The following is a 10,955-nucleotide window of genomic DNA, read 5'->3' as shown; positions in this document are numbered from 1 at the left end:
ATTTTTCTCTTATTGTAATATTATAATAAATTCGCTTCAAAAAGGCAAACATGGTAGCCCTTTAAAAAAAAGAAGCCAAGATAAAATGGTTTTTACTTGTGTTCTAATATTTTCATGTTTCCTACTAGTGTGTATTCGAATTTTATTACAAGGGTTAGTGAAAATGATAAAATCGTGGAAATGTAAGAAAAATCTTCAACTCTATTGACATGGTTTAAACAAGAGATTGAAATAGCAAGAACGGTGATTGATAAGCGTACTGTACACCGTGTGTCTATACAAATTATAGTAAAATACATGCATTTCAAGTAGCTTAGATTGAGGAAGATTATGCAGTAAAGTTTGAATAGTTGCTGTATTGTGATATAATTATAATCGGTCACTATGTTTATACCAGGGCCTATCATGTTCACTCCTAACCAAATAAAGAAAACAATATAATTATATATAAGCAAATAATATAAAGCTTTTGGAGTCTTGACATAACATACAAAAGGCCACACCTTACCATATGACTTTATATTATTAATTTCTCTTTGCCCATTGTTTACGTTCTTTCATTTTCATTGAACATAGGTGATGAAACCTTGCATTTTATTTTAATTTATTCAGTTACTTGTTAAAAACATAGGCATCTGTAGAAGTGAGTAAATCAGTTTTTTTTTTTTTGAAAAAGAAGTGAGTGAATCAGTTTCTTTGTTTTTGTCTTGTTTTTTTTGTTATATCCTTTTTTGCTAATTGTGATATAAATAGCGAAGAACATGATCTAAAGAAGGCAAGCATATTGATATATATATATATAGATATGATCAAATTATAAACTGAAATCTATTTTCTTGTATAAACAGAAATCTCAGCAAGCTGACATGTGTTTTAAAAGAGTTTGAGTTAAATGTTGGAAATTTTACTAATTTAATAAATGATTTTGTAAGAGTTAAGCTATAGTTTGAGAATTAGAAAAATACAAAAAAAGAGTTTGAGAATCTTTTCTTTTATAATTTTAACTTAACTATCTATTTATAGTTTCATCCGACATTTGTCAAAATTTAAAAAGTTAATTTGTTTAAATATTAAAAAAATCTTTAGAAAAAATCAACGAAACTCTCATTAATGTTGATGTTTTTATTATCTAAATAATTTTCAACATAGCAGCGAAAGACATACGAAGATATACAAAATATTTATTAAAACGTTATTTTTAATGTAGTTAATTATGCTATTATAAACTAGTTACATATACAATTATACAAATGATAATTTTACTAGTCTTTTTAAGCATAAATATTAGAAATTCATGTTTGACGGTATTATTGTTAGAAGATTTTCTATAATTTTTTCTCCTTAATAATATGTATAATTTAACTTTCTTGGACTCAAACATAAACTTCTCCTTATAAAAGTATTAATGAATCTTTAATAAAACCACTAAACTAAAAAATTTCCACATCTTCTTTTGAAACATTTTTTTGTTTCCAATTAGTTTCACATATTACTCTTGTTTTTTATATACAGTTAACTTATTTGATCTACAACTTAGCTGATCCTAAACTGGGGTAATGATATGTACAACTTGACCTAAATGCACCAGCTCTAAACCCAAACCCCTTGATGAAAACAATTCTACAACCAATTCAATAACAAAATCTACACCTGCTGGGTAACTTTTTATGGCTAAGAAGATGCAAAAGATTAGATGTACTGTACATAAAGATTCTACTTCAAATTCTGGCAGGGCTGCAACCGAACGGGTTTCAAAGCTTTGGATGAATTTTAGTAAAACTCACAACTCTCATAAATTTATAAGAAATGTATATTTTGTTTCTTTTTACTGCGACGAAATTAAAATTAAAAAATATCGTAAAATATCTACAATTATAGCCAAAGAAAACATCACTTCGGCGTGTAGACCAAACGTACGTACTTGACAAATACAAATGACAACAAGCCGATAGACTCGTAAATGTATTTTTTTTTTGTAACAATCATAAATGTATAATTTTATCTTTTTACCTTTTTACCGCGATGATTCAAATAAAATTAAAAACTTAAAATATCTACAACAATAATAGTCTAATAAAAACCTAACGCTAAACAGAACTTCGGCGTGTAGACCAAATAAATATATTTGACAACTGACAACAAGTCTACAACTCCTTGCGTGGTTCGTGATTTATTCCAAAAAAAAATGTTTTTGAAAATAAATAGAAAATATCAAAACTAAATAAATACACACATAAAATTTCAGAGTCAAGAGTCTTCTCTCTCTCTCTCACAATCTCTATCTGCCCATATTTCTTGCTGTCAACAAATTCATTCACCAATCTCCTTCTTTCCCATCAACAACAAACAATACAGAAAGTGTTTTCACTATATCAAAACCATTTCACCAAAAACCTTTCCACAAGGACGCTCTCTTGAACAATGTCATCTCGAAACTGCATATCAAAAACCCACTTTTGGTTTTTTCTTCTCCTTCTTCTTCTTCTCGGTTTTTGTAACGGAGCAAGAACAAGCAAGAACGTCTTCAACGCGAAACCACAAAAGAAAGATAACGACGTCGTTGCGTCTTCATCTCGACAGTTTTTGGGATTCTTACCACGTCACTTCCCTGTTCCAGCTTCTGGTCCCTCTAGAAAACACAATGATATCGGTTTACTTAGTTGGGATCGATCTTCTCCGTGAAAAGCTTTAAAGGTCACCCCACGTACTTTTTAATTTTCTATTAATTGTTTTCTTCTTTATTTTTATTTGATTTTCCTTTTTTTTGACTAAATGGTTTTCCTATTTTACCCCTTGCTTCTGAATTTTAAGCTGGTGTAAATGGTTTTAGTTTTTTTTTTTTTTTTGAGATTCCAAGAAAATGTGTTTTTGGTTTGATTGATTAACTTGTAACTGGAAGTTGTTGTTTTTTTATATCACGAATTTGTATTATTGGACGTATCATAGTGTAAGGGCCGACTTTGTTTGAGGACTAGTTATGCATGTCGTAAAAGAGTTTGCCCCAGTCGTTCAGCTTTAAATAGAACTGAAATATATGGTGCAAGTGCAACTATAAAGTTTGATACAGATTGGTCTTGAGATGTATAATCGACTTTTTCGGGATCTATTTGTTTGTTTGCCTGTAACCAATAATGTTCTTTGAAATGTCAATCGTGAATTGTCAATGTGATGGACCAACAACGCTTTGCAATATGCAAACTTTGCATACATGCATCTAATCTATATAGTCATTTAACTTATTTTAATTATTAGACATTGTACAAATCTAACAATGCAATCATCACCGTTCAGACTTTTTCGCTTAATTTTGTATTTTTCATAATCATTCTGTTTCGTAGTTAAAAAATAAATAATGTTTATCATGATTGTCTAAGAAGAACAATGACACGGATCTTAGTACTAAAAACATGTGTACCGATTAATAAACAAAGGAAACTTAAATATGGTAACCGAAAGGAATGGATTTATCTGCGTAGCATTTAGAGTATCTGCTACTTAATCATCGTTTCTATCTCCATATCTATATGCTTATTTTGTCCACGAATTTTTTGAATGCGGTTTTCATTTCCTTATGTAGTTATTTTAAATGATCAGTGCTATAATTAACAATATAGCCATGATCATCATTACATGTTTGTTTAGGGTCATGAGTTGTGAAACCTCTGAAAAGTAACTTTTTCTTTTCATGCTCTGTCGTTTAAATTCAGGCAATCATTCCCCTTTCCTGTAAGTCAGCTGGATAACGCACGGCGGTTACTGCTGATTTATTAAAAATACTGCTACACACAGTATAGTTATGGGAAACTACAAACTAAAAAAGCATCAGTTATTTTTGTAAATCTGCTGTTAGAGATGGTTTTTTGTTGCCAAGTTAACATTAGGTGACTGATCAATCTGTATTTTTTTGGTAATATATATCTCACTTTGTATTTGTTCTCGAACGAATTTTTTTTTAAAACATGTTATATAAAAGAACAACTCCAACCCTAAATCTTTTTGAGAATTGTCTCTTCATGGTAGTACGTATAATCTTTATCAATAATTACTCCTGATATTCGGTAATAATTATCCTTTATCCCTTTGACAGTCCATTTGAGAAAGTTACTGTAAGTTACACTGTTACAGTCTGTAACAACCATCATAAGATAGATTTCTATTGCTTTTGCACAAGAACTAATCTCTGAGATTTGATTTAACAATAATCGTTTGCAGTGTATATACTTTTATCTACTAATCAATAATAATCATTCCAATTTGGGATTTTGTAGTGCAGGTTCGGACCTTCAGCTATTTTGATATTTAATTGATACTTTCTATTTATCTTTTAAAATTATTTTTGGATACCGTCACAAGAGATGTCATAAGGGGCCGGCTCACCCCGTTTAAACGAGACACAAAATGCTTAAGAACTTATAAGTCCATAAAATTTCCAAAACGTGAGTGACATTATTTGGTCCACCGACCATTCTAAAACTTTTTTTTCTTGTAAGAACAAGACCAAGAAACAACAAAAACAACTTAAACCAGAACATCAAACGTTGAATATCATGATTCAACAGGAGACTCAACTCTGTTTTCCTCAGCTGCATAGAAAGGGATGGGTTTCTTCGGAGCAGGAAGACGTCCGATGCTATCGACCCTATCTTGTTGTTTAGGAGGTGGTCTGGCTGCTTTTGGCAATAGCCTTTCTTTCTTCTCAAACCATTCCGGTCGAAGTAATGCCCTCAAGCCCAATTTGTTGTAATACACTCTTCTCACCGATCCTCCTGCTGCTTCCACCACCTCCTTGGCCCTAACTGTCACTCTCGAAACCTGTACTAAAACATAGCCAAGATGCAACGAGTTATACGTAAATAACTCTATTAAAACAAAAGTTCATATAATTTGAAATGGTAACCTCGAAATGAAGTGGCCACTTGATCTCATCAGCACCACGACCCATCAGTCTCACTCCGTCTTCTATTTGCTTTCCGATAGCTCCCACATCCTTGAGCGTTTTCATCGTGATCAACTCATGTGAATCTATCTCCCCAGCGTTTATGAGTTTAGCGATCTTCCCCAAACCAACCGGCTGCATCACACAACCATCCTTAGACACACAGTATCATCTAAAAGAGTGACACATCTGGTCTTAAGATTCTCTAATCCAACGAGTTCTAGACCACAGAGACAAATGTCAGAATATAAAGGTGCGACCTTTAACCTGAAAATGGAGCTTAAACTTGTTCTTGAAGCCACGTTTAGGCAAACGGCGTCGTAAAGGAGTCTGCCCACCTTCGAAACCAAACTTCATCGTCCCTCTCGCCTTCTGCCCCTTGTGACCTCTCCCCGCCGTTTTACCTTTCCCAGACCCGATACCTCTTCCTTTCCTCGTCTTCAGCTTCCTCGGCACATTGTCTCTCAGATCGTTCAGGCTCAGCAAACTGTAAGCCCTGATCCCCTCGAACGACGGAACTCTTCTTCCCGCGAAGGTAGGAGGAGCTTGAGTCAGGATCGGAGATCGACGGCATTGAAGAAGCGGCGAAGAGACGATGAATCTGGGCTTGGCGGAGTGATGAAATGGAGAATTGATGAGAGACGATGAAATGATCGAAGAGATTCTTCTTCTGATCATCTTTTTTCGATTTTCGATTTCGATTTGAGATCTTCTGTGAATCCATTTTTGGGGATTTAGGGTTTATGAGATTTCAAGTTCCGACGTTCAGGTTGCTGCCATTATTGGGCTTCTTCGTTCATATCATAGGGCCTGTTTCTATGGACCAATCTTTTCAGCCCAAGGCTGACTCAATTGAACCGTTCGGTCAAGTGCGTAACTAAATTTATTTTCCCCGCCAATTTACTAAACGACGCCGTTTCCAGTGAACTTTCATTAAAAGTTTTTTTTTCTCTCTCTTGCCTTTGTTTAACCATCTTCTTGATTTGGTAGGTAAAGAGGGTGACCTTTAGCTTTGCTTCCCAAGATGCTGATGCAACTGTGATTATACCATGAGTAGAAGAATCGAAAATTCGTACATTTCTCTCATTTCTTCCCATGTGTATTCCCGGCAAGTTTCGTTAGTTCGTTTTCTTGAACCAGAAGAGTTGCTTGAGACAATGAAGATCAAAACCTAACTAAAGCTTGTAGGAGCAGTGACGAGTTCCTCTATTAAAAATACTAACCCTGTTCAAAGTAGCCGGCGTAAAAGCGGACAGTCTTCTCTCTTAGACATTCAACTTCCACACGTAGCAGCAGATAGAATAGAAGGGCATCTTTCCAAGCTCCTCCACCAAGACTCCCATGTCTTCAAAGAGAAAGCATTCAGAGCCCTCCTCAAGCAAACATATCATGGCTCAGCAACTATGCTTCCATGCTTTTTCAGATCGATCGGGTAAGTCCAAGAAGAAAAGTGAAGACTGACAAATAGATGATATTCTTTTTATAAGAGAGTCTAGTTTGATGGTTAAAAGATAATTAATTTCGATTTTGTAAACGATTAGCAAACCAGTATTAACTTATTTGGCCACATACTTTTATATCAAGTACAAGCTTTTTAGCTACCTTGTAACAAGGTCAAAGTCAGTAGCTATTTAATCATAGTAAGACGCATAATTATCAACAAAAGCTATGTCTGCTTTGTCGTTCTTTGTTGTCTTCAAGCACCTGTTGTTTTGAGTTATTGTTGCAGAGTCTTCTAAAATTGGCTCCAGCAGAGTGAACGCTACAAAATCAGCAAGTCATGGTAGCAGCATTCTCAACGCATCTGTAGGGAACCGGATTAAACCGGCGACCTAATAAATATTGGCCTGTCAAGCTCTTTCAATTTTCTTTTCGGGTCAGCGTCTTATAAAACCCAACATCAAATATTTTCATGGGCTGAGGTTTCAATTATTTTCGTAATTATCCGATTTTAAACCAATGATTATCTACTAATCATTGAAATTAGAAGATTTTGTTACTAAGCTTAAATCTGGTACGACTCTAGATGACCGTTCGCTTAAACGTTATTTTAAGCATTGATTAATGGGCAATACGGATTCAGTAGGACTTTTCTTATTAAATGCAAACGGACAAAACGAGATACCAATCAAGTGTATATATAATCCTAATCAGCCAACCTGGAAAATCAAATCCTGCATGTTATTTCTTTCCCTTTTTACGTAATATCCTCTGCTCGATTCACTACCAAGAAAATATTTACTATACAATTGAAATAAATATTCGAATAAGTACTTACTTTAAAACAAATTAATATTACGTCGTTTATGAGTAGTTCTTTTAACTTTACCATAAAACCTTATATTTACTAAAATCTTTGTCGCTATATGGCCGCAGAGGATTTAACGGACATAACTCTTGTTTTTTTTTTTGTAACTGGACATAACTCTTGTTTGCCCATCCTTTACCTCCACTTTCATCATCTCTCTCGTCTCTCGGAAGACAGAAAAGAGTTTTAAGAGAGAGAGAGAGAGTGAGAAAGGTACTTTTGTATCAAAGTCTCTGTGCTTGCGAGATGGGAAACTGTGCAACCAAGCAAAAGGTTCTCAAAGATACCGAGGAAGATCTGTTTCCGGTTGAGCGAGACACGACGGCTCCTACTGATCATAACAAGTTCCCGGTGGAAAAGAGCGTCAGCAATGCTCCGAGTGCGGCGGATGAAGCAGAGGCTGTGGCGGCACGACGGTGTGAGAAAGGGAAAGAGATTCTCATTGAAGACGATGTGGAGGAAGAAGAACACAGCAAACGTCAATCTCTGATCAGTCTCTTGTTTCATGAGGTAACTCTCTATCAAAAATGTCACATATCTAATCAACGGATAACATTATTTATACGGAATTTTTTTTTTTTTTTTTGTCACGAAAATTATTTATACGGAATATTTAATACATTTTAGAGCCGAAAATACAATAGAACGTATTTGTATGCAAGTGGTTAAATATAATCAGCACAGGACCGTTTCCGGCACAATATAGTTCTCTACAAGGGACATGATCTTGGAAATACTTCCAAAAAAAAAATAACAATGTTACTTATAAAAATCGTTTTAAAAACATTTTCTCTATAAGTTTACTAAACATATATGATGGTATTGTAGAGTAATGGTCTTTATTTGATTCTTACTATGCTTGTGGATATATTAAAAATATCAATGTTTCTTACAAAATCGCTTAAAATATCCTCTATAAACTTTGCTAAGCTATTCTTGCATATATTCCTACACAGAAGGTTAATTACTTTTATTTACTTAATATTTGTTTCGATTTAGTTATGGAGCTAGAGTTTACTTTCTCTTACTTATAGGACAAGGCAATAGAAAAGGAAATAACCAATCTATCTCGTAACAAAAGCGGCACTTCTTCAGAAGCTTCAAAGTTTGATACTTCTGCTTCTAATGTAAAAGCTCCAGTAACATTTGACGTTCTGACTCGAAATGATCTTGAAGTTAAGATTCCAAAAGATTCCGAGGTAAAGACTCCTGAAAAGCCTAAAGCTAAGGAAGCTGAAGACCAAGAAGTTAATTTTTCAGAGAATTGGGAAGTTAAGTTTCCAGAGGAGTTGGAACCTACGAAAACATCTGAAGTTGTCAAGGTTGCACAAGAGTCGAAACTTCCACAAGTTACAAAAGAGCCAGATGTTCCTGAGGTCTTGAAAGATAAGAATGTTGTGGATGTTTCAGAGGTTCTTTCTCCTCCTGAATTGTCTCAAATCAAGGTTACAAAAGAGTCAGGTGTTCTTGAGGTCTTGGAGGATAAAAATGTTACCGAAGTTCCTAAAGTCATAACTGATGATAAAGTTGAAGCTGCAGAATCAGAACTTGTAAAGGTTTCAGAGGTTTCAACTTCAGAGGATTTAGATATTGAAGTCAAAACTCCTGAGACACTGAGCGTTGGATCAGAGAGTAAGACTACAGAAGAAACAAAGGTTTCAGAGTTTGTGGATGCTAGAGAGAAGATTGATCACTACAAGAAACATAGAGAATAGCCACTAATTTTTTTGTAGCTATAGCTTAATTTTTGTGGCTATTTCACTGGTAGCTATAAATAGCTACAAAAAAAATTTGTTGACTATCGGCTTGTGGATAATTGAAAATTGTGGCTAATTGTAGATGTGTTTCCGCAACTCGGCCACAAACGATATTTGCGGCTATTTTCCACAAGTAGCGCCAAACAGATTTCGTGGATGTTTTGCCACAAAAAGCCACGCTATTAACCATAGCAAATTTTCTACTAATAGCCACACTCATAATTGTGGAATATAAGATACAAATAGCCACAATCAAATTGTAGCTCCATTAGCCACAACATAGTCGCACAGTAAGTTGTTGCTATTTTTCTATAAATAGCCACAGACTTAATTGTAGATTTCAGTATGCAAATAGCCACAATTAAATTTTGTAGTTGTAGTTTCATAATTTTAAAAGCTTTATTTATCATATTTTATATTATTTAATTTTTAATTGTATTCTATTAAGTTTTTTTGAACCAATTTTAAAACCAATAATTAATTACAGAAGTACAAACATAATTAGCTAAATCATTCAAAATATCATTACAATTTCAATTTATAGAAAACATCTAATGATGTTACAAAAGACTTCTAAGGATGTTAGAGATTAATATTGCACAAGGAAACACAATACACCTAGGGTGCATTGAAGAGTTAATGAGTGGGAGACTGCTGGCTAAGTTCTTGGCTAGAATCAGAATGGGGTCTTGGACCAGAAGCACCACACTCACATGGAATATGTTGACAGGTAACAGGCTCCACTCCATTCATCTTCAACACCATGTCTATGCTTTGCTTCAACCCAGAAACACTATCCTTCAGCCCAGTCACAACATCCTCCACAGTGGTCAATCGTCCATCAACTCCAACATTTCTACGTAGAGAAGCTGCAGGAGACTCCTTGGGTTCGGTATCAACATTAGTTGCCATCTACGTAGAGAAACAGAGAAACGTTTTGTTTTCAAATCTCAAAGTAAGTGGACATGTATCTCAGACCAAAACAAATGTACCAAAGCAACAATCACCCTTGTACTTAGAGCTACTAGAACCTAAAACACTTAACTCACCATAAACATCTATTACGTCTCTCTGGTGCACCCATCACTACCGCCAATCTAGGAAGTGGATGTCGAGAAGCAGAGGAAATAGTCCTCTGATATTCATCTGCAAATCATCTGCAAATCAACAAGAGATATTATAAAGTCAGGTAACGGAACTTTATAAGACAAAATCAAAGAACAAACTTGAAAAACCAGGCCCGTGAAGACTAAGAACGAAACTCAGAAATTGCTATCTATGGCGATTAAAGGAAATCAAAAGTGCGAAAGTGTACCTTAAACAGAAGATGAGAGATTTCGGAACGAGGGAGTTAGAGGAAGAAAGAAGATTCGACTGAATAAGAAGAGGAAACGGAGATTGAAGAACAGAGAAGATGGAACGATGAAGGAAGAGAAGATGGATTGAGAGAGGAGGTGCCGACAAAAAACAAGAGTGAGAGAGGAGGCGGAGTAAAATAAATTAGGTTTAGTATTATTTTTAGTTGAAAACACTTGGCTGTGAGTTAAATAAACCATGCTCTAATTAGTACAGCCGGGAAACACTTAAAAATTACCCGGGAATCAAAAAATTTGGAATTTACTTTTTATATTGTCTGGAAAAATTCCCCCGCCTTAACTTTTCATGGTTAGTTTCTATTTTTTTAAGATAAACACAAACTAAATGTAGCTTTTGTAGCTAAACTGATATATTAAAAATTAGATGATAAAACTATAAAATTAAATAGGCTAAAAATAAAATATTATTTATTACAAATATTTAAAGTTAATGTTTATGATATATAGTTTGGAGTTTGAATTTGGGGTTTGAGGTTTAGATAAAGTTTGGCCAAAGTTCTAAGATTTGGGGTTTGGGAATATAGTTTGGATTTGAAGTTTAGATTTATGAATTCAAGCTGAGTACATATGATATTTAA

The 10,955-nt window shown here is 34.4% G+C and overlaps 2 protein-coding genes and 1 long non-coding RNA gene across 4 annotated transcripts; 1 reads left to right on the top strand and 2 right to left on the bottom strand.

Moving 5' to 3' along the window:
* Positions 1 to 4,399: 4,399 nt before the first annotated feature.
* On the bottom strand, positions 4,400 to 5,664 carry LOC108857410 (uncharacterized). The gene is made up of 3 exons (XM_018631393.2): positions 5,204 to 5,664; positions 4,898 to 5,071; positions 4,400 to 4,812 (listed from the first exon to the last, which is right to left on the bottom strand). Exons 1-3 carry the CDS (start codon positions 5,612 to 5,614, stop codon positions 4,546 to 4,548), a joined length of 852 nt encoding a protein of 283 aa, XP_018486895.1. The 5' UTR covers positions 5,615 to 5,664; the 3' UTR covers positions 4,400 to 4,545.
* A 1,703-nt stretch (positions 5,665 to 7,367) lies between these two features.
* On the top strand, positions 7,368 to 9,845 carry LOC108858814 (uncharacterized). Of its 2 annotated transcripts, XR_008946470.1 has the most exons (3): positions 7,368 to 7,754; positions 8,279 to 9,291; positions 9,732 to 9,845. XR_008946470.1 is itself a non-coding variant. In XM_018632682.2 (2 exons), exons 1-2 carry the CDS (start codon positions 7,491 to 7,493, stop codon positions 8,957 to 8,959), a joined length of 945 nt encoding a protein of 314 aa, XP_018488184.2. In that variant the 5' UTR covers positions 7,368 to 7,490; the 3' UTR covers positions 8,960 to 9,619. The 2 variants fall into 2 exon arrangements, 1 of the variants encoding a protein (XP_018488184.2); XM_018632682.2 differs by lacking the exon at positions 9,732 to 9,845 and having other exon boundaries at positions 8,279 to 9,619.
* On the bottom strand, positions 9,774 to 10,650 carry LOC130512863 (uncharacterized). Its single transcript, XR_008946471.1, has 3 exons — positions 10,317 to 10,650; positions 10,051 to 10,158; positions 9,774 to 9,913 (listed from the first exon to the last, which is right to left on the bottom strand). It is a non-coding gene; the product is annotated as an uncharacterized LOC130512863 (long non-coding RNA).
* Between the last annotated feature and the right edge of the window lie 305 nt (positions 10,651 to 10,955).

Source organism: Raphanus sativus, chromosome 5 (assembly GCF_000801105.2).
Source record: "Raphanus sativus cultivar WK10039 chromosome 5, ASM80110v3, whole genome shotgun sequence".
NCBI lineage: Eukaryota > Viridiplantae > Streptophyta > Magnoliopsida > Brassicales > Brassicaceae > Raphanus > Raphanus sativus.
The sequence above is the reverse complement of the archived record's forward strand: the minus strand, read 5'-3'. Positions and strand labels throughout refer to the sequence as shown.